Genomic DNA, 24,073 nt, shown 5'->3' on the forward strand with positions numbered 1-24,073 from the left:
GAGGAGAAATTGAGCGCCGCATGATGGATCGTCGCCCTGTCGCCTTTTCTGAAAAGGAGCACAAGCGGAGTATCGGTAAGATATTTCTTAATAAAGACTTTGCGATTTTAAAGTTAATTATACGTAATATACAAACAAATATTTTTTTTAAAAAAATTTGATGTTGCTGGTCCTTTAATTGCTGCCCTACAGCTCCTCACTATATCTTCCTCTATTAATCGACCTGATGTTGTTTAGTAACGCCTACTCCTAGGAGGTGTTAAATTTCACAGTAATTATCGCACTATTTTATGCTTTCATCGCTTAAAAGATGTTAGTGAGTAACGCGTTAGGTTTAATTCTATTCTGTAAGTATGGCAGTGCGATTAGAATAACACTATGCAGAAATATAGAATTAACGCTTGCAATATGTCTTTTAGCGCATGCAAAGATAATTTGATGAATCTTTCCTTAAATAACGTGTCTTAAATAACGCGTTAAGGAATAATGACCTTTAGTGAATCGGCCCCTTAGAGGCAGAATTCTGATCCATCGACTATTGTGGCTAGTCAAGCCAAGAAAGAAAACACAATTGAGTTCTGTAACCAATCTTTTTTGCTTATTCCCAATCCTATTTTTTTCACAACCTGGCAAGCTAAATTGCAGAAAACACGAATGAGTGAGAAACTTTAGTTGTCTGGCATTGATTTGCCACCCACTATCCTGGGGCCATAAATATGTCCCCTATGTTACTAAGGTAGTAACATAATAAAATTCACTTTTGCACAGAACAATGAAAATTATAATACCTGGTAATGCATTGTTTTAAAGAGGTTGTTCACCTTTAAATTAACTTTTAGTATGATGTAGACAGTGATATTCTGAGACAATTTGCAGTTGGTTTTGTTTTGTTTTTTTATTATTTGAGTAATTTTACTTGTTATTCAGTAGCTCTCCAGTTTGCAGTTTTAGCAATCTAGGATCCAAATTACCCTAGCCACCATGCATTGATTGACATAAAAGACTGGAATATAAATAGGAGAGGAACTGAATAGAAAGAGGAGCAATACAAAAAAAAAACAGCTCTAATAATTATTTTGTAGACTTACAGGGCATTTGTTTTTTAGATGGAGTCAGTGACTCCCATTTGAATGTTGGAAAAAGTCAGAAGAAGAAAGCAAATCATTAAAAAACTATTAAAAAGAAACAATGAAGACTAACTGAAAAATTGCTCAGAATTAGCTGTTCTATAACATACTAAAAAATTAACTGAAAGTTGAATTACCCCTTTAGTAGCTTAAAATTTGTGTATGTGGAGAAGGGTACAAGCCACATTGCCCATTTCAGTCTTCATGAATCCAGACCCTTATCATCTGTCTTTGTTCTCTGCTGCTGGTTTGGATGAAGGAGGCACTGTTGCAGTATGAGCTGAAGGTCTTGATATTGATCCACGTGCTCCTTAATGAAACATTATAACAACAAAAAGATAGTTCAAATTTTAAAAGGAGGTCTTATAATAATACTGTATGTTTTGAATAAATGGTTTCTTGCTAATGCTGTCCTTAAATGTAAACTTGGCTTCTTCAAAGTATACAATGGATGACATTCACAATACAATAATTTGTACTTTTTAAGAACAGTGACATTGATAGTGTTGTTTTGTTATGTTATCTTTAACAAACAAATAAACAAACATTATTGTACCTAAACAGAGAAGCAGTCAGAAAAAAAAGAAAAGCTTTTCAAGTGAATCTTTATTTGTATGACCATTTGGGTCAATGTCAGGGAGCAGAGGCCCACTCTACTGGTCTGACAAACAGCAGAATCTCTATATACAATCACCATCATAGCCTCTGGCTTTTAAAAGAAAATGACCAGTCCCCACTCATTTTACTACTGCATTTATGTTTTGCATATACTGTTTATGTATGCAGACATTATCTACCTGCCCTTGATCAAAAGCAAAAAAATGCAGCAGCGTTAAGGGTAAGGGCACATGGAAAAAATTAAAAATCGGCAGCGGGATTGCACTCGCGGCATTTCGTTTTCCGAAGTTTTCTTGTGAGGCAACTTCGTGCGACTTCGGAAAATGAAGTGCCGCAAGTGCCATCCCGCTGGCAATTTTTCATTATAGCCAGCGAGAAGGTAGGGGAAGGCAGAAGGGTTGATTGTCGGTCCGAAGAAGAGGCGTTTTGTCGCCGGGGCCACTAATCTCCCCGAATCTGCCCGTGTGCCTTTACCCTAAAGCATTAGATAATCCCTCTGCAAACAATGGGTTCCAGCAATGTGTAAGAAATCAATGCAGTAAGCAGCTTTACTGTAAAAAGAAGGGAGATAATGTACAGGTATAGGACCTGTTATCCAGAATGCTTGGGACCTGGGGTTTTCCTGATAACAGATCTTTCTGTAATTTGGATCTTCATACCTTAAGTCTACTAGAAAATCATGTAAACATTAAATAAATCCAATAGGCCGGTTTTGTTTCCAATAAGGATTAATTTTATTATATTAGGATCAAGCACAAGCTACTGTTTTATTATTACAGAGAAAAAAGAAATACGTTTTAAATATGAATTATTTGATTATAATGGAGTCTATGGGAGATGGCCTTTCCGTAATTTGGAGCTTTCTGGATAATGGGTGTCCGGATAATGGATCCCATACCTGTATAGCATTCACAAGCTTTTTGCCAACATTTAAAACAATTTCCAGGACAAATAGTACACCAAAAAATGTGCATAAATAAACCAACTAGGTAAGTATAACTGACAGTGTGAAATATCTATAATCGATAGAGAGACAGCTTTCCCTTCTTGGCAAATATAGACTGCTTTTAAAACACAAACATTTCCATGGACAATTTTTTACAAACAATTTTTAAGATAGCGGAATGGCCTATAGAAAATAGAAACAGAGGACAACTTCCGTTTCTCCTGCTGGAGTTGTGGGACTTTAGACTATTTTACAGCAATCTATGTAACACAAGATAAATACGTCAAGACAACCATAATAACACTTTAGTTGGTAATATTCTTTTTGTTAATAAGGCAATATAGAAAGGAAATAGTGAATTTTCCAGAGAACATCTATCTGTATGCTGACTCAAAAATTGATTGATAGATATTGCTGAAGGTAAATGGATCTGAAATGTTGAATGAAAAAGCCAATACCTTTACCTCTTGGTCCAAAATGCAGCAAGTAGCAATGGTTGCAATATGGCTTATCATCATACTGGATAGAGAAAAAATTAACTTTATTTAGAAAGGTTATATATAACAAAATCATTTCTAAAGAAAACCGCACATACATATATCTTTCCATAAATTCATTCATTTTACCACATCATTTTTTATTTGTCTTTTTTTTTCAGATATTTAGCAGCTTTCCAGTTTGCAGTTTCAGCATTCTGGTTTCTAGGGTCCAAATTACCCTAACAACCATGCACTGATTTGAATGCGACTGCAATATGAATAGGAAAGGGCCTGAATAGAAAGCTGAGTGAAAAAAAAAGCAATAACAATAAATTTGTAGCTTTACAGAGCACTTGATTTTTAGATGTGGTCAGTGACCCTCACTTGAAAGAGTCAGAAGAAGAAGGCAAATAATTCAAAAACTCAAAAACTTAAAAAAAAGAAAAAATGAAGGGCAATTGAAAAGTTGCTTAGAATTGGCCATTATATAACATACTAAAGATTAACTAAAGGGGAACCACACATTTAATAAGCAAGATGGAGACATGTTAAGTAGGCTGAGCTACTTCTAAATAAAAATAAATCATAACATAGGTACATGTAACAGCACACAGAACGTATCTGTCAGCATTTGTCAGCTCACTGCTCATTTTTTGGCCAAAATGGCAAGAGGGTTCCATAATATTAATGACAGACTTCTCTACCAGATGGAATTTGATATGGATTTGAAAGAGGGCAGAATACTTTCTTAACTCCAAATTGAGCACTCAGAATTCTCCTTGATTCTGCACCCCACTGAACATGTTTCTAAAGGTTACACCCACAATTCTTTTTTAGAACGTTTTTTTTATAATTCAGCCAATAGTTGGGGCTGGTAGCAATCTTGATGGTCACCATCAGATAGCAAAGTTTATGAGCCAGTAAATAATAATTTACAGTAATTATAGAGTATCCAGAGGAACTTAGCAAGAATGACCTATAATAGGGTATTGGACTTGGATTCTTGACATCCTTTCATTTCAAACTTAGCAACAATATAAAACATCAGTGCTTCATCACATGGGCATTCGGCTGTGTAATTAGTAGTGCAGAGACTTTAAACCCACACTGTATATGCTAAAATGCCTGGCAACCGACTATGGGGGTCTGTTAACTAAAGTGCCGAATAAAAATGAGCACAAAATATAGACAAATTTGTCGCGAAATATGTTTTCACCAGTTTACTAACCTGCGGTAAATATAAATTTGCGAATTTTCTTGCACAAAACTGTGTTTTGCCAGTTATTGCATTCACTGAAAATAACGCTACGTACACATTAAAGCCTGGTTTACCAAACAGCGAAATGTGCAAAAGACAAAATTTACGCAAGAATATTCGCAAAATTTTACCGCCACCAATGTAGTGGTGTAAAAGTATTTTTTCGCCAGAAAATTCTCACGGGGCAGGAAATATTCCATAATAGTTTTGTTTTTTTACTCATCATTCTTTGCTGACAGGAGAGAGATCTGTAGCTATTGCTGACAGGATGTTTTGGCTTCTGCTTCTATCTGTTGCAACAGCAATTGGCTACATTTAACTGTGCATTAATATGAAGCAAAGAGATTAACTGGTATGATTTCTTGTTCATATGATTCTATTGGCACAAGGGTTTATATGATGCAGACATGTTTGATTGATGTTACTCTGGTAATGTTGTTGGATGGAATAATCATCAGTCAATAAAGTTTGAGATTTGAAGATGCATTTCTGGCCATAAATGTCACAGTAAAAATTGCCATAATAACCGCCATAAAACAAGACTATTTTATAGCATAAATATTCGCGAAAACGTAATTTGTCGCCAGAAAATTTGCAACTCGCTAAAATTACCGCTAACGTAAGCTGGTTCATTAACGTAGTTACCGCAAGTGATCGCAATGACTTCTGAGCACATCCCTGTTTAGTAAACTTAGTCGCTGCGAATATTATGGCGGGAAAATATTCTCAATGATAAATGCGGAAACTTAAAGTCAGATTTAGTAAACTGACCTATAGCCTTATTTTTAGCTGCATACGAGGAGGATGTTGTCAGTCCTTAAGTGAACGGTATATTGATTTGTAGTCACTGATGCAATCACTTCTATAGCAAGTAAAGGTACTTTATGTGCTTACCTCTGCATGCTGACCAGCTGTTAGCTGCCGTTTGCACTGAAAACACTTCAGGCATAAGGGATGGTAATCTTTGCCAAGTGAACGTTTTCTCTCAGCTATATCAATAGGAACAAAAGCACATCTTATTTAGTCAACACTCTTCTATTAACACAGGATCATTTAGATAATTGGGGCATAATAACCTTACTTTTTAGTTTAAGTTTTGAAGATAAACCACCAAAGAGTAGTTGCTAATAAGGCTTTTAGTTGGGAAATACTATAAAAACATTAACAAAAACATATGTGGCTGTATGCATGATATTTTTCCATTTAATCTTTCTCAAACCACCTAGGCCTCGTATAAAAGTAGGAAACCAGGACTGCAAATAAATTAAAAGTTTGTATTATTGAATTATTGAACAATATTACACAATATTGCAAAAATACACTATTGTATTGTTAAATACGTTTCTTTTTTCAATTTACAACTTGTTTACTGTATGTCCCTATAAGGCGATATGCTGTGAAATGGCTAGGTCATCTTTAAATACATTTTTAGTATAATGCAGAAAATAATATTCTGAGATGATTTGCAATAGGTGTTTATTTTTAAATATTTACTTTAAATTATTCAGATTTTCATTCAGAAGCTTTCTGATTGGGAATTTCAGCAACTATATGGTTGCTAGGGTCCAATTTACCCTAGCAACCGGGCAGGGGTTTGAATGAGAGAATGGAATAATAAAGTAATAAAAAATAATCACAACATAACTGTAGCCTTACAGAACAATGCTTATTTAGGCTGCTGACGAGCCCCCCTTCCCATTTAAAATATGGAAGGCAGTAGAAGGTGGCAAATAACTGGAAAAAAAACTAAAGGAAATTTAAAAAATGAAGACCAGTTGAAAACATTGAAGGACATTCTATAACATACTAAAATTGAATGGGCTAAACAAATTACTAGTAGCCGATCTCCCATAGAGTCTGTTTAAACCAAATAATTCAAACATTTTTTATTTCCTTTTTCTTTGTTATCCAGAATGCTCAGGACCTTGAGCATTCTAGAAAAGGGGTCTTTTTGTAATTTGGGGTTTAAGGGGCAGATTTATTAAAGGTTGAGGTGATTTTTCGAAATTGAAAAAATTAGAATTGCAAGCTATTTTTGTGTACTTTGACTAGGGAATAGTCCAAATTCTATTCAAATTTGCAAAAAATTAAAAAATTTGAATATCTAAATTTATCATGTACTGTCTCTTTAAAAATTAGTCTTCGATCATTCCACATCTAAAACCTGGCGAATTGCTGTTTTAGCATATGGGGGACCACCTAGAACCTATTTGGAGTCAATGGACTTTGAAAAATCAAAGTTCATTTTGGAAAAAAATGTAATCGAATTCGATCGAATGTGCTATTCCTTCGATTCGAATTTGGCCGAAAACGAACCTATTCGATCTAAAACTGACCTATTCGACCCAAAAAAAACCCTTAATTTCAGTTGGTCTTTTTGAATTTGAAATTTGAAGTTTTCAATTTGAAATTTGACCCTTGATAAATATGCCCCTAAGTGTACTAAGAATCATTTAAGCATTGAATAAACCCAATAGGGTAGTTTTCCAATAAGCATGAATTATATTTTAATTGGGATCAGGTACATGGAATTGTTTTATTATTACAGAGAAAAAGGAAATCATTTTTAAAAAACTGAATTATTTCATTATAGTCTGAATTATTTCATTATAGCGGAGTCTGACAGAGTTCACCTTCCTGTAACTTGGAGCTTTCTGGATAACGGATTTCCAGAAAATGAATACTATACCTATACTTGATGATAACTATACTGCATGAAATCAATATCAGTGAGAAAACAATTCTATTGGATAATGTTTGTAAATGCTTTCTAGAAGATTTAAAGCAAAGTGATCCAAATTATGGGGAAAACAATTATCCAGAAAAGTCTAATCTCAAGCATTCCAGATAATAGATCCCAATCCTGCCTTTTAAATTGTTGTCTTTATTTTGTGATTGCTGCTGGAGTGGCAATTTGAATTTGGGATAATAAAGAGATCACAAAGTACTTTTTTGCCTAAAATAGGAAGTGTTTTTTGAAGTATAGTTCTTCCTTCTCATGGCTGAAATGTCCCAGAGTTTACTGCCTCTCTTGCACTAAACAGCTGACTAGTGATTGGCAAATCTGTCCTGTTTTGCCCAGAAATTTGTGAAACTGCGTAAAATTCGCAAAGCGCATTGAAGTCAATGGGCGTCAAAATGAATTTGATGCGCGACCCAAGTCAATGAGCGTCTAATAATTTTGACAAGCAAAATTTTTATGTGTGCGACTCTTTTGTCTAAATAACTTTGATGTGCAACAATTTTGACGAGCCACCATTTTTTTTTGCGGCGAATTTTCCCACAGCGAATTTTCACAGCAGTTTCGCAAAAACATTTGACAGTCTTCGAAATCCAGAAATTTGCCATGAATGCATGCCTGGCGAATATATTCACCATCACTAACTGCTACTGTTTTCTTGTAGCTGTTTGTTTTGAATGTTTCCCATTAGCACTCAGAAATGCCAACTTTTGAGTTTAGGCAAAAATAATGGAACATACACATTCCACAGCAAGATACAGTGGAAACTATGTGACATAAAAAAAAAAAAAAATAAATAAAAAAAAAATATATATATATATATATATATATATATATATATATATATAAGAAAGAAAGGATCGTAGCGGCACGCACACCGGTTTGGGTAAAATTCAATATTTATTCATCTTTTATAAAAGCATCAACGTTTCGGTCCATGGTCTGGGACCTTTGTCAAGATGCATTAACTCATTTAAAAACAGGAAATAAAGGTGACAGTTATAAAGGTTTCACAAGTCACGCCTTGTTGCTGACATCACACACCATATGTTAATGAGAACTAATTAAACAAAAACACAAAAAGACAAAAATGTATAATATAAACAATATAATAAAAACATGTTATCTTTTGGCCAAAAAACAGCTATATGTGCAATATTCATTCAAACCTTTGGGAGAAAGGGTGTCTAATGTTTTAATCCAGAAGGTTTCACGTTGTAGAAGGAGGCGAGATCTATCTCCACCCCTTCTGGGCTGGATGTGATCAATCGCAATAAACTTTAATGTTGGGACCCTATGACCCATCTCCAAGAAATGTTTGGCCACTGGTTTAGTGGTTTTTTGATCCCTAAAGGCCGTGTTGATTGCTGATCTATGGGCATCAATGCGGAGTCGCAACATTAAATCCGTTTTGCCCACAAATGAAAGGCCACAAGGACAGGTGATAAGATAAATTACATGTGTTGTAGTGCAAGTTATATGATGGCGGATCTTATATCTATGGCCAGTTAAGGGATGTACAAAACTCGTGCCCGGTGTCATCGATCTGCAAGACAAACAAGAAGGGCACTTAAAACACCCTGGTTTATTGGACGAGAGCCAAGGGATCACAGTTGGACTATCACTGTAGCAGTGAACAGGGTCACTGGCTACTAAAAGGTCTCGGAGACTTCGTCCGCGCCTATAACCCATCATGGGTGGATCAGGGCAAAGACGACCCAACGTGTCATCTGCTTTAATGATATGCCAATTAGCTCTAAATACTTGGTTTAACGAGGAAGACATATTAGTGAAGCAAGTAGACACTATAAGCGGGCTTATTTTTGTGGTATGGTCATCTGATTTTTGTGCCGAAACTTTAAGCCTAGCTTTCTGTAATGCCACATCAAGTGATTTAATGTCATAGCCACGGCAAATGAATCGCTCCCTCATCTGTGTCAATTGTTTCTCGCAAGTAATTTGATTAGAATTATTTCTTAGTACACGGCAAAATTGTGACACAGGTAAGGAACGCTTCAATGCCGGTGCATGGCAACTTGTGGAATGAAGCAAAGTGTTACGATCAGTACTTTTGCGGAACAGAGAATATTCCACACCAGCCTCTTTTAAACATAGGTGTAAATCTAAAAATTCAAGTTCAGTATATATGTGTATATATATATATTTATTGTTTCAAACAGTATCCGCACTCTGTCTTGATTCTGTGGTGGGTGCTTGGTCAAAGGTTATCATACAAAGTTCAAATTGGACCAGCACTCCAGTTGTATTTTACAAATGACTTTATAAAATCATCACTTATATTCTTCTATATATATATATATATATATATATATATATATATATATATATATATATATATATATATATATATATATATATATATATATATATATATATATATAAGGATATATATATGAATCAGGATATACTATTGTTATGCTTTAAAAAAAGGATGATATCAAATACTTTAGCTACATTGAAGTTTCCCTTTTATTGTAATGCTAACCACAACAATAATAACAGAATATTCCATCAAATCAGCTAATAACTACAGGGTTGCTCATAATAAATGTCAGATGCTGATTAATATCTCTATAACAATCCATGGTTGGCTTATCACATGCAAAAGTGTAATGTTTTATTCTTGCTTTTGATTAATGCAGGACTCCAGTGCTTTAGAATTTTTTTGCATCTCTCAAAAAGTATTGTATATAATACACGTGGTACAAATAGATTTTATACATATTAACTTGTATCTTACTCTTGTGAATATTTGAAAAGAAGGGTTACTAACATAAAATTGAACAACAATTATATAACTAAATAAAAAAACCCAAATAACTGTTGATCTCCTAAAACCAAATGAAGAGAAATGCTCTTTTCCCATCCACACTGACTGAATTAGCTAGCCTAAAATTACTAGAAATCATAGTATGGCATAGTATAAAAGGCTTGCAAACCATGAGGTCAGCGTCCATTGCTGCTGAACCTTTCCTCTGTTATGCTGCAGAGGTTAGGGGTGGTGGAACTCAGCCTGAGTATAGTAAAGTGATAGTTATACCCTTTAATAGATCACTCTATGAGTGATAGATAGGGTATGTAGTTGAGCAGCTCAAAGCTCAGACAAGGATATTAGAGGGATTAAAATCCCGGGTATTACTGACTCCATAGTAGTGCCTAAGTGTTAGACTCAGGGGAGAACGTAGTCTTTTTAGAGTAAGGTAATCCTGAAGATTGGGGAAATACCTATGCAAGCTGCCTAACTCTCTACGTGTACTCTCTAATTTGCAGAGAGTCATTCTATGTTCGGTACAGTGAGTATATGTTGTTATAATACACAAAAGCCGTGAATATCTTGTAAATGATATCCTTATAAACGGTGAGTAGTGATGTCATCAGTTATAAACGGTGAGTAGTGATGTAATTTCTGTCACATGACTCACTAAAATTTGTGTATTATAATTAATAAAGTACCCCCAGTTGTAAAATATGAGGATATTATAAGTTATCTCGGAGTTCCATGACCTTCGGCCTTGTGTTTTTATATGGTCATGAAACTCCTCAGTAACTTATAATATCCTTATATTTTACAAGGGGGGGGGGTACTTTATTCACTATATATGTATATATATATATGTATATATATATATATGTATATATATATATATATATGTAGAGCGCACCAGTTAGACTAGTGTGTATATATATATATATATATATATATATATATATATATATATACATATATACATATATATATACATATATACATATATATACACACTAGTCTAACTGGTGCGCTCTACATATATATATATATATATATATACATATATATATATACATATATATATATACATATATATATCTATACATATATATATACATATATATATATATATATATATATATATATTCACACACACACACACACAGAACTAACACCTTTCAATCTCCTAAATTAAGCATGTATAACCTCCCAAAGGTGTATTACTTAGTAGTGGTGAAGTGGATTAAAACCATCGGCCTGACCCTATCTCTGGGTAAATCCGCTGAATAATATAAATAGATATTTCCTGAACTGGCAATAAAGTTATCCAGAAAAATCATAAGTGTACACAGCAACCAGTATTTAGATATTTATCACAAGAAGCACCATATCAGTATCCACTCTTATTCTCATTTGTCATGTCGCCCAAAAATCAGCAGTAGAAGAGTGCATATAACTGTAGGATATCAAAGGAGCAAATCTCTAAAGGCAGCCTGCAGGTTTGTATGCCAGGAGATGCTGTCCCATAGTATCTCCCCTTACCTTCCTTATCCTGTCGTACTGCTCTGACATCAAACACCCTTCCTGGTGTGCTAGCACAAGACCTACCCCTTCACCCTAAGCTCACTGGCAAATTGGCAAGCGGCCTACGAGCCATCAGACACACATTGCAGAAATATTATATGTTTTACTAATGAGTCATCAGGTCAGTTTAGGGTAACCTAACAGAGTGGTGCATAGCAAACACCCATCACAGAGTTAATGGCAGACACCTTTGCAGAGTCTACTAGGGAAATTTGTGAACCATACCGCCCAAACCTACTGAACCTACAGCACACAGTCTACATACATTCTGTCATGGGCATTTCAACTCCATATCGTGATGTCAATGCCATACAATTCTGTATCACAAAATATCCTGTAGTAGAATATCCAAGGAAAAACAGAGAACTATTTGGTAATGATGAAACAAAAGATACTTTTCATCAAATGCATAAAGTCCACAAAGTATCCATATGGCTGGCTTAGGAGGAAATACAAGGAAATGTTCATCTTACAGCAAGGAAATGTAGCCAGCAAATGAAAGAACACATACTAATAGCTCCAAAGTGGTCTGTGCAATTGGCCCCATACAAAGTTCCAAACATAAATATACAAAGGAATGAATGAAGGCTTAAAGAGTCAAGGGCATCACAGTCTTCAGTTTGTGTTGAAGTTAAATTTTTTTAACCAAAAAAGATAAAATAGTTTATGTCTCATTAAGTCCCTGGGTGTCAGTGTCCCCAATTTGAAGATCCATATCAATTCCCTTTTCAATAGTGCCAGGTTTCTATCACCTCCTCTGCTCGGGGGTGGTACATGATCAATGATGTGTCTGAACTGAGGGAGTGTATGCAAGTAGTGCAGCCAATTTCTTCTCACCGTTTGCTCAGATCCCCCACTCGCCAATAGAAGCTTGATAGAGCTGTTTTGATTGTTCATATACTTTCTATATGTTGTAGAAGCTTTTCCACAGTGCAACCCACTAAATCATATACACCACATAATCTTTTGTTGCACGTGACCGTTTGCTGTATCATAAATTTCCTTTCCGAATGTGGGTGTGTAACGTAGGAGTCTTGTGACATCCCACCACTAGTAAAACAATTCATACATTTGTAACAGGCTTATTTAAGGGGTTTATTCAACCAAGTGGTCTTTCTAGACTTTGTCACTGAAAGGTCCTTGCCAAAAAAGAAATAACTCAGATTACGACCACTCCTATATGCCATCATGGGTGTTTTTTTGTCTTCGTAAACTGCATGACTCAATAATGGTGGCAAAGCAATCCTATTGAGTTTACCAGTAAAGCCACAAAGTAATGATCTGTCCTCTGTCCTTATTTTGTGTACACATGGGCTTCTGCATCAGACTTCTTGCCTTCAGTTTAAACCTCCTGGTTGAGGGCTTAAGCATGCTCAGTTTGCTCCTCTCCCCCTCCCTCCTCCTCTACCTGATGTAATCCAGATCTGCTGTAATCTAGAGCTATGGGCAAGCAGTGAGAAACTCAAGCAGGAAGTTATATCACACCAAGCTAATATGGTAGCTGCTATACTAAACAGAGAGAGCTTCTAAAGCAGTTTACTCAGGTATGGTAAAACATTCTACAAAATAAATATAGTGTTCTATCTTGCACTATTGTGGCTAATCTATTGGTAATCCGCCTCAATAGTTTTTCTTCTCCCTTAATGTTTGATTTTTGAATTTTAATTATTTTATAGATGGTGATCCAAATTACAGAAAAACTTTTATGCAGTAAACCTATACCTGTATCATTGATACATATACTTTTTGGGCAACCATTCATTGATTCATTAAAATGTGCTTTTTGGTCAGAGAGTTAATCATTTCTATGGCTTAGGCAATTAAAAAAATGTCAAACATAAGACACCATACTAGCTACAGTACAATAAATTATTAAAAGTAATAGATTCACGTTCATGATACACTCATGATACACCATAGCTGAGGTCATTTTATAGTTCATGCCATCTATTTGTAGATAATTACTGAATTAATACATTGCTCACATTTTCTAGATATTTAACTACACTGATTTAATTAAATAAGAAAAATTAATTCTGAGAGCCATATTCTGACAAGAAAAGGGACCTTAGTGATTAAAATGAAGAAGAATATATTAACCTAAAAAACTAAATACAATTAACCTTGAGGGTCATTTAAGATCAGCAAGTGCAGTTGTGCAACTTCAGGTACAGTTGTAGCATGAATATAAAATGATTTAAAGGTACTTGTGTATAAAGTTGCTTCTTGTAATTTTGCATAGTTGTGCTCGTCACCACTGCTTCTTTTCCTCCTCTTTGTGAATCACACACAGTATGAACATTAAAGCTCTCTAGTAGAAACATGAGGACTGGGTAGACATTCCCAAAACTTACAGCTTAAAGGAGAACTAAAGCTGAGCTAAAGCTGAGCTAAAGCAGTAGGCTATAAATGTCTTAGCAGTGAAAATCTGTGTCTCCAAAATGCCTCAGTAGCAGTGTCGGACTGGGGTGCCTGGGGCCCACCAGGAAACCTTATCTCAAGGGCCTGCACCGCTCTGGTACATAATAGCAACCACAAATAAATATCAAAATGAACATTTTATTAAAAAAAAAAAAGACTGGAATGGCAGTAACAATATTGAATTAAATTATTGGTCAAAAATACAAGAGCATAATAGAATCCCTTTTAGTAAGTGCCCATACAATATGAACAAGTTTATAACACCTTTGTTCATAAATTAATTATAGCAAACCAAACTTTAACCAACAAAGCACAAAAACATTATCTTGCATTAATTTCCAGATTGAAAAGTGCACAGAATAATCCCTCTTAAATAAGAAGTTTGTGCAAGAGTGTAGATGACTGGGCAAAGTTTATATGTCATCATACAATAAACCATAAACTCTCTCCAGTTTTCAATTGGGGATGACAAACCACGGCACCCATACCATAAAACTAATGTAATTGTTTATTTTTATTGCTTATCTTTTTTATTCAGGCCCTCTCCTATTCAAATCTCTTATTCAAATCAGTGCATGGTTGCTATGGTAGTTTGGACCCTAGCAACCAGATATGTGCTGAAATTCCAAACTGGAGAGTTTAACAAGAAGTTGAAAAACTACAAATAATAAAAAAATTAAGACCAATTGCAACTTGTCTCAGAACATCATTGCTACATCATATTAGTTAATCAACAACCACTTTAATTATATCAGCCATTACAACATCATCTGGTAGGGAATTCCACAGCTTCACTGTTTTTTGGTGAAGCTTAATTTTAAGAAGCTGAAAAACACATGTTGAGTTATATGTTAGACAAGGCTGCTGTAATAATATCTTGTCTGCTTATCTCCACGCTAGCAACAGAGTGGATGCTGAAACTGATTTTTTTTTAAAGAATTTTTTAATTTTTTAAATAATAAATAAAAATAATAAATATATAAATAATAAAAGAAAGAAGTGTTTGTTGTAATGGAAACGACAGTTCAGGTCCAATTTTTTAAATAAAAAGAATTTGACAGATACAATCAGTGTCAGTACCTGGTGCTGTAGCAGTGAACAAATGGAAGCTTCAGCACAGCAAGTAATTGCTCCAAGCTCTTCTGTGCTCTGTAGTAGTAACTACTAGCAGTAGTCAATTGGTGACTCTGTTCCTGCTCCCAGTCAGTCTCTCTTAGTCGCCCAGGCCAGGCCCTCACCATCCACTTCCCAGAATCGTCCACTGCCTGCACCTGCGCACTAACTTTTGTTAGGCAGTCAGGGAGGACATTGCGTCACGACAGGAGGTACATGCAGTCTGCAGAAGGCAGATGCAGAACGATCCGTGATGCCGGCGCGCACCACTGTCAGCATCCATATCCTGCACCGGGTGACCTCTTCCGCTCCGCTACTGCAGGATGTCTGTGCGCCACTGTTGTGCGAGTGAAGAGGGAGGGTGGGTGGTCTGGAAAGCGGTGGGCCCATTGGTCCTCAGGGACATATTGGCTCCACCACAGGATGTGCTGCATCACCAATGTAATTAAAGGGCCTTGGGCCACCAATGCTGTGATCCACCAATGCCGGGCCCCTGGGTTTTTACCCAGTGCCCCGGCATCCCAGTCCAACCCTGCTCAGTAGCTCCCCATCTTCTTTTCTGCTGATTCACTGCACATGCTCTGTTCTGCTGTCACTTACTGAGCTTAGGGAATGACTTGAAATATACAGTAAAGAAGAAATCCCCGGCACAAAGGCTGCTGACAAGGGATCCGAATGACTAGCAGCCAAATTATACTGGTCTAGGTCAGAGATGTGCAGAATCACATGTAGCTGTGTTTAGGTGAGAAGGAATGAGTTAAAGCAGAAGATGGCCAGGCCCAGGGGTGGAGTAAGAGAGGGATGTGATGTCAGGGGAAGAAGCAGTTCACTTCCTTATCTTCTGAGCAGGGAGAAACATTCCACCCACCCTCCCCCATTTTGCAAATTTTATGAAATGTCAGGATTTTTCGACTATATTTTCTATTAATATTTTCTATTAATAACTGAATATGGATGTTTTCATGAAAGTGCTGTTATATTGTGGTTTCTGTATCTTTACACATTATAATTGTGAGAGTCTTTATTGTATTCATTCAAGTTAAATGAATGAGAAATGCTTGATACAGGGGATGTTTCTGATCGCAATTGGGTTCAGGATGGAATTTTTTCCCTCTTAAAGCATAATTGGCACTGGCTTTGGGCTGGTTTTTTTGCCTTCCTTTGGATCAAAACAGTTCACATATGATACTATATTTTAAGTTTTATTTGTTACAGCAGTGTACCAGAGTACTGCAGTTTAGAATAGGGAGAAAGAAGGTTCTCTCCTGTGACTGCACGGTGGATTGATTGATACAGATGCTACTACTGCTTGTGCTAGGGGGCAGCCTGCTTGGATTTCCTATAATTGACACACTGTAGATGCAGGTCCGGCAGCAGGGCTGCTGAACTTCTCTCATGTTGGCGGCAGAGCATAGTAGCGATCTCTTGTTAAATTCTGGCTTTAGAATATTGCCTTGTGTTAAGCTGGCATGGTTCTATTTATTTAATAAAATGTGAATAAATGCTGTGGCCATTTTACACCCACCTCTGTCTCCTGGTTTCATTAAGGTATGTAATAATGGGGTCCAGTGGGATAGCTCAAGGCGAAGGGTCAAATTGAGGCGTCCCCTTGTCATGAAGTCGACAAAACCACACTGTGCATATGCACTTTGCTCCGCTGACATCACTGAAATGTTCTGCGCATGCGCACACTGGATTTTTTGTCTGCAAATCGTGAAAATTCAGGGGAATGCATCAGAGTGATGGGAGACAGGGGGACAGAGTGAAAAATCTGGTAACTCGGGGGAGTTGACAGATCTGCTACTCCAATAAAAATGCAATAGATAATAAGTTTGCACCTACATTATTTCTGAATCTTTCATAGTTCACAGTCTTTTTTCAAAATATATGTTTCATGACATGTATTTCTTTGGGGGTTTAGGGGTATAGTTTCTCTTATATATCTCTCGAACCCTCATATATAGTATTAATAAAAGGCAGAAAAGTCACAGTAGGGCTAACACGTTTTCCTTTCCTGTAAACTTAGTTACAAAACTAGTTAAAATGCTTCTTGACCTTTAGCTGCAATGTTTCTATAGTCACTTGGGAAGCACACTAACCACTAACAGATATTAATGAAATCTCAGTGAAGATTGACATTTTCATAACGGAAAAAGTTTACTTTTGTTCTTTTATACAGTATATTGTAAGAGGTGGCTATGCAACCAAAATCCTATTTGTTGGGCTTTCTATCATTAAATATTTTTTAACATATTGGCAAAAAATTTTAGTTCATTTAAAATTTAGTTAAATTGATTTGTGTTTGTAACGTAAGCAAATTTATCAATAAAACATTCAATTTGTGACAGGAAGATGAGTAGACTGCAGTCTCTACAAAAACACATGCCATCCCCCCATCCACCCCGCTTGTGTTCAACTGGGTACCGTCAACCTGCAATAATACATACTGCAAAAAAAAAATATACTGCCTTCAAAATAGTAAATTACCCATTTTATCTTTAACAGTCTAAAGCTAATGATGGTGGTGTTTGCCCATTCTGGCAAGTAATTAAGTGGTGTGCAAATAATAGCACCATCAGTTGTACCGTACTGCTGTGTCATAAGGCTGCATGTAATTGGTTCATCTGAACATAATCTTGCTCCATGTGACAAATTTGAGCCTATAGGCTTGCCATAGCTATTGAATTAAAGACCACCTGGAACTATCTTGAATTTGTGTAGTTATTCATACTGCTAACATGTTTTCCTGTCATTTACTTTTGAATTTGTAGAAAGCAGATATCATTTAGGTGCTTTGTTTGGTAAACATCTAATCCTTATTTTAAAGGGGACTAGATCACTGTTCAACATAACATGCAGGAATAATCTTTGTGCATGTGAGAATTGCCTAGGACAGGGGTATCCACACTCCTTGCCAGCTTTACCACCAAATTTAGCAACAATCAGGGCAAACAGAGAAATAGTACTACGTTTGTGAGTCAGATAATTACTGTAACACATATAAACCCCCCAAAAAGTGGCAAAAAAGAGGGGTTTTTATACAAAGCTCATTATTATAAAAAAATAATAATAATTCAAGGACAGGTAGGATGTATTTCTAGTATACGTTTAATTTCTTTTTTATTCAAAAAAATAGGGTTATACTTGTTTAGGATTTATTATTCAGAATGCTAAGAGCCTGGTGCTTTCTTTATAAGGGGTTCTTCCTTGATTTGGATTACCATACAGTACCTTATGTCATTAAATAAACCCAATAGGATTGTTTTGCCATCAATATGGATTTGTGCAGCTCAGTTGCCATCAAGTGCAAGCCACAGTTTTATTATTACAGGGAAAAAAAAGAAACTTTTTAAACATTATGGTTATGATGAAGTCTATGGCAGATGGCCTACCTGTAAGCTTTCTGGATAACAGGTTGTTGGGTAAGGGGTTCCAAGGCCTGTATATGTACACACTACCCCTTTAAAGTACAGCTGTAAATTTCAAAAACTGTAGTGAAAGGCATCTTCCTAAAAACTACTTTTTAATGGTAACACACTTTGAACTTTTTGTTCAAATGTTTTCATTTGTTTATTTTCATCCCTGAAATGAATAAATGCTGGTGTGAATCGTAAGAAACAATGCGGAAAAAAAATGTCACACCACATTCACCCACTTAGCAATAGGAAGTGAAATACTTTCTCAAAGTGTTTTTTTTTTTACAGCTATTTTTTTCCTGTCTGCTCACTAATCAAAACACATTTGGTGCTCTTACCATTCTTGTAACTCATTATTTATTCAGAGTGTACAAAACTGGAGCTTTATTGCTTACAAATTACAGTACATTTAAGTTATAATAATGATAACATATACATTACCTTAAATAACCAACAACAGTTCCGATTTATCTTTCTATAGTGTTCTCTGTTTCTGTTTGGTGATTACACTCAGTAAAGCATCTTTTCTCTAATGAATAATATACAGCTGAGATTCCCAAACACATACAAGTATCAGACCTGATATCCAGAATGCTTGGGAACTGGGGTTTTCTGGACAAGGGATCTTTCCGTATTTGTATCTCTATACTTTTAGCAGCATATTTATTATGCTGTGCAAAACATAATTTGTGGAAAAAAACAGTGTAAAAAGTTGTGTAAAGTAAATGGCGAAGGTGTGTGTAATTTTTACGCCAGGAGAACACCAGCTTTGACGTTGTTAATTTCCACTGTTTCCGGTGGAAGTCACATAAGAAAAAACATTTATTTTTTGAAGTGTGGGGTGTATTATCCTGCCCTTTTTTACATAGCATTATAAATATGCCCCTAAATCTGTTAAAAAATCAAAAAATTAGGTTAACCCAAAAGAATTGTATGTTAGCTGAGATCAAGTACAAACTACTGTTTTATTATTACAGATGAAAAAGGAAATATATGTTGACATTTTTGTTTATTTGTTTAAAAGGAGTCTGTGGGAAATGAACTTCCTATAATTAGGAGCTTTCTGGATAATGGGTTTCCCATACCTTATTCTGTTGCTAAAATATATTTTTCACATGGCTGAGGATTGTGGGAAATGTATTTGAGTTTGCCACATTTTTTAGGAAAAAATACCAGGCTTCTGATTTTTTTGTTCCCTATGAATAACATTGGCGTCAAGTATCATTTTCACCAACCAGGCCAATAAAATACTACAGGTGGCAGCTCTGTTATAACAGCAGATGAAAGTCTGCAAATTCAATAATACAGGTATAGGATCCATTATCTGGAAGATCGTTATCCAGAAAGCTCCGAATGGTCAACTCCATTTTATCCAAATAATCCAAATTTTTAAAAATGATGAAAAAAGTTGTGGTTTTTCCCAATCTTTTTTTAGTTTTGTTATTGATGAATGGCAAATTGTGGAATCTAGTTTGGTTGGACTTTTTTTTGATAAATAACACCCTGAGGGGCAGATTTATTTAGGGTCGAATTGAAAATTCTAATTTGAGTTCTAATTTTAGAATTTGTTTTTATGGTCAAAACTTTCAAATTTTAACTGTCAATTATCCACACTCGATTCGAGTTTTAATTTCAAATTATGAGATTTATCATACTCTGGCCCTTTAAGAACTCAAATTCGACTATTCGCCACCTAAAACCTGCTGAGTTCATGTGTAAGTTAATGGGAGATGTCCAGGGACCAATTTGGACATGTTAGTAGCCTTCCTGACATCCACGATTACAGTTTTCGAGTCAGTAAAATCTGAGTTTTAGATATTTGATTTTTTTTTTATAAATAACCCCAGTCGAATTTCGAGTATTTTTGAATTTAATGGAGTTTTTAAAAACTCACATGAATTCGAAATTCGACCTTTAATAACTGTGCCTCCCTATGTTTAATTTATTAAACATTTTAAATTATTTTCTAGTAGACTTAAGGAATGAATATCCAAATTACAGAAAGATCCATTATCCAGAAAACCACAAGCCCAAGCATTTTGGATAACAGGTCCCATACCTATACTAGAAGATAAAAACAAGAAAAAGAGGAATCCACAGTTACAAGTAAGGGGCAGATTTATCAAGGGTTGAACTGAAATTCGAAAACTGTCAAATTTGACTAGGGAGTTTTTCAAATTCGATTTGAGTTTTTTTAAAAAATTCTATTTAGATTTTTGAGATTTATCATACTCTGGCTGTTTAAGAACTCAAATACGAATGTTCACCACCTACAACCTGCCGAATTGCTGTTTAAGTCAATAAATGTTCCTTGTAGGGGGTTATTTATCAAGGTCAGAAATTATCTCAATATTGGCTGCTACAAACTCCAAACTAAGCCGCTCAGGTTTTTAATGCTTATTTATTATTAAATTTTCCCGAAAATTTGCTTTGCGTTAATTACTTTGATTTTCACAATTTTTTTGGATTCTTGCCCGAAACCTCCGAAAACTTCTGGGTTTGGCACGAGACCCAGCACAAATCAATAAAATCATTGGGACTTCTCCCATTGATTTATATGCAACCTCGACAGGTCTGAGATGCCGGGATTTCAGATTCGGAGTTTTCCAGCCTTGGGGTTTAATAAATTCCGAAAAATTCGTGAATTTTTAAAAGCCCGGTTTTAGTAAATAACCCCCGTATTGTCAGTGCAATGGTGTTCGTTATAATTGTAAAATATGGACAAGAAATGGTAGGAAAGAATTGTAATTAAACAGAAACTTACCAAAATAAACTGGCTTTGCGCAAATGGGACAATACGAAATCATCTTTTCTCCAGCTGTATGTTTAGTAGCTAAATGAGTTTGTAAAAAATGATCTCTGGCTCAACTGACAATCTTTGTTTTTTTTTTGTGTTCAGCTTTGTGGCAGGATGTTGTGGTATGTAAATGAGGCTCTTTGAAATTTGAAAAAAAAAGGAAAACAAGACAGAGCCTTCGCTGTAGCAAGTACCTGAATATCTGTGGGTTAAGCAGAACCGTTGTTGTGTATTCCTTCAGTCAGTTTGTCTTTTGTCACAAATTGAAGATTCAAATAAAATCAAGGAAAGGCATTAGAAAGAGACATTCTTTATTAAGTACCTTGTTCCAGCTTGAGTGCTGTGTGTAAATGCTCATTGACTTTAGTAAAATATTTATGGCTTCATAGAAAACCGCTTACAGAAAGATTTTTTTTTTTGTTTTTTATATTCCGTATATTTATTCTGCTGCTATGTCTCAAACAGCTTGTAGATACTGTTCAGGTTTATTGTGGGTAATGCAGAGCATTAAAGAGGATCCTTCATGTGCTGATTGTGTGTAAATATATTTTGAAGCATTAATATTTATATCTAGTTGAATGTATTTTAATCATCAGTTGAACATCGATGTGTATTTAATGTGTATGTGTATACAAATAAATCCAGTATGCCTGAATAGTTGCAAAGCTCTGAGTCAGCTGACTGACTGATAGCAATCTCCCTTCAGCAGAACAGTACTGAGTTGCATGAGTTCCCATATCTATCAGACCCTCTTATGGGCTTTACAGGATATGGTTAACTGTATTGCTGAAGGCATGCTAGCTGTGACTCTCTGTTCATGTATCTTGTCTATTTTGTAAAAAACCTCACATGGAGGTACCTGCAATGCATTAAAATTATATGTTTTCATTAAATTATATTTAATTACACATAAACATTAATGTGGTAAATAAGGGGGTCATTTACTACTTGCAGGACAGCATGCAAAGTTCAAAAAACAAGAAAAGGGCTATCTTGAGCCTGCTCATGCTAAACTCTGCCTTTTGCACTACATTTTGCAGCCAGACCCCGGATGGAAGTGATCTTCCACTAAGGGGTGCAATTTTGGCATTCTGCTTTGTATTTTTGTATTTTAGTTGGTGTTGGGAATCTTTCTTGAGTCCTTAACATGATCTTTAAAAAATCTGTCCTAAAGCAAGGATCAGACCACTTAATATATGCGTAAAAGGGGCTTTTTCCAATGGCTCGCCAGGACCACCATCTGCAATAACGGCTGGAAAACTTCAATAACATAAACTTTATTTATCTTTTTTATATTAACAAATATTCGTAAGAGTTGTGTTTTATGGAATAGCAGTCAAAGCAGTAGTGGAGAGCTATTATTTTTGTCCCAGGCTGCATAGTTGATTTTGTTTTTACAGGTATGGGGTCTGTTATGCAGAATGCTTGGGATATGGGCACCATGCTTTAAGGTTACTTATAAATATTTAAACATAAAAAAATTCACATTGTTCGGCCATTAGTATGGATTCATGTTAGCTGTACAATGTACTTCCTTATTTCTACAGAGTAAAAAACATTGGTCAGAAATAGAGCATGCTTCTTTAAAAAGAACAAAATAAAAAATGGCATTGGTGTATTTCAGAGCTTTCTGAATAATGGGTTTTAAGATAATATAGTCCCTATACTAGTCTCTATACTATTGATTAAGTGAAAAAAATAGTAAAATAATTTCAAAAAGTACTAAAAATAATACTGATTCTAAGAAAAAAGTTTGCATGTTACTTTTTTGGTCAGGTTCAGGCCAGACTGGCAATCTGTGGGTTCTGGCAAATGCCAGAGGGGCTGCTATAAGGTTCCATAGAAAGTCAGTATTTATGTAAGGAAATTACCTGAGTCGCGGCGGCGTGGACAGCCGCCACGCCGCCGCGCTCCTTCTCCGTCGGCTTCCGGGTCCTAGTGCGCGCGCGGCGCGCATGCGCATTATTTAAAGGCGCAGGCGCGCTGGCGTAATGACGTCAGCGCGCAATGGCGCGAATTTCAAACGGTATTTAAGCCCATTCATTGGTGCTGCTGGTTGCCCGTGATAGGATTTATCCTGTGGTTTTGCCTGAAGCCTTGTGCTGTTTGTTCGTGTTTATTCTGCTAGTTATCCGGTTTTTGACCTCTGCCTGTTTCCTGACGACGCTCCCATCTGAATCCTGACCTGTGCCTGATACCCGACTACTCTATTGCCTGAACCCCTTCTGCTTGATACCCGGTTTTGACCCTTGCCTGCCTGACGATCCTTGCTATCTGCCTGCCTCGACCCAGCCTGTCTGACTATCCTCTCTGCCTCATCCTTGCCTGTAACCGTGATCCTCGGCCCAAAAGACTCTAGATACTTGCCGTGCCCCATTGCCTGCCAGAACTCTAGCCTTGCCCACTCATAAGTCCAGGTGGCACCCCAGTAGGCGGAGGGCCTTCCCGAAGCCCAAAAGTGGTCACACATACTGGTGAAGAGAGCTCTGACCACGGTGCTTGGCTCTAGTTCTGGTATTGGGTGCCGGCCGTGACAATTTAGTGGGCTGGTAAGGGCTGTATGGGCCTCTGTGTGGGCTGATTGGGCCTCTGTGTACCTGAAATGCCAGGGCCTATTTTAATTCTCAGTCTGGACCTGGTCAGGTTATTCTGATATGACACCTGAATTTTCTTGTAGATTGATCTAAGCAACTGCATCAGTATTACAAATATGTATGTAGAGCATAAGATGAGGGAAGTCTTGCCACAAATAGGCTCACGAATGGGATGTCCTGGACACAGCAGCACTATAAAGGAACCCTGAG

The 24,073-nt window shown here is 36.1% G+C and overlaps 1 protein-coding gene across 2 annotated transcripts; it reads right to left on the reverse strand.

Annotated features, from left to right (window-relative positions):
* Positions 1-1,188: 1,188 nt before the first annotated feature.
* Positions 1,189-21,310, reverse strand: LOC121393108 (cysteine-rich protein 1-like). Of its 2 annotated transcripts, none has more exons than XM_041579988.1 (4): positions 21,237-21,310; positions 5,323-5,417; positions 3,156-3,210; positions 1,189-1,437 (listed from the first exon to the last, which is right to left on the reverse strand). In XM_041579988.1, exons 1-4 carry the CDS (start codon positions 21,277-21,279, stop codon positions 1,349-1,351), a joined length of 282 nt encoding a protein of 93 aa, XP_041435922.1. In that variant the 5' UTR covers positions 21,280-21,310; the 3' UTR covers positions 1,189-1,348. The 2 variants fall into 2 exon arrangements, with proteins under 2 accessions (XP_041435922.1, XP_041435921.1); XM_041579987.1 differs by having other exon boundaries at positions 3,150-3,210.
* Positions 21,311-24,073: the final 2,763 nt, after the last annotated feature.

Source organism: Xenopus laevis, chromosome 1S (assembly GCF_017654675.1).
Source record: "Xenopus laevis strain J_2021 chromosome 1S, Xenopus_laevis_v10.1, whole genome shotgun sequence".
NCBI lineage: Eukaryota > Metazoa > Chordata > Amphibia > Anura > Pipidae > Xenopus > Xenopus laevis.

Coding starts and splice junctions, on each gene's coding strand:
- LOC121393108 (XM_041579987.1), bottom strand. CDS start 21,279: ATGATTTCGTATTGTCCCATTTGCGCAAAGCCAGTTTATTTTG. Junction 5,418..21,236: donor CGCAAAGCCAGTTTATTTTG/GTAAGTTTCTGT, acceptor CTATTGATATAG/CTGAGAGAAAACGTTCACTT. Junction 3,211..5,322: donor CAGCTGGTCAGCATGCAGAG/GTAAGCACATAA, acceptor TTCTCTATCCAG/TATGATGATAAGCCATATTG.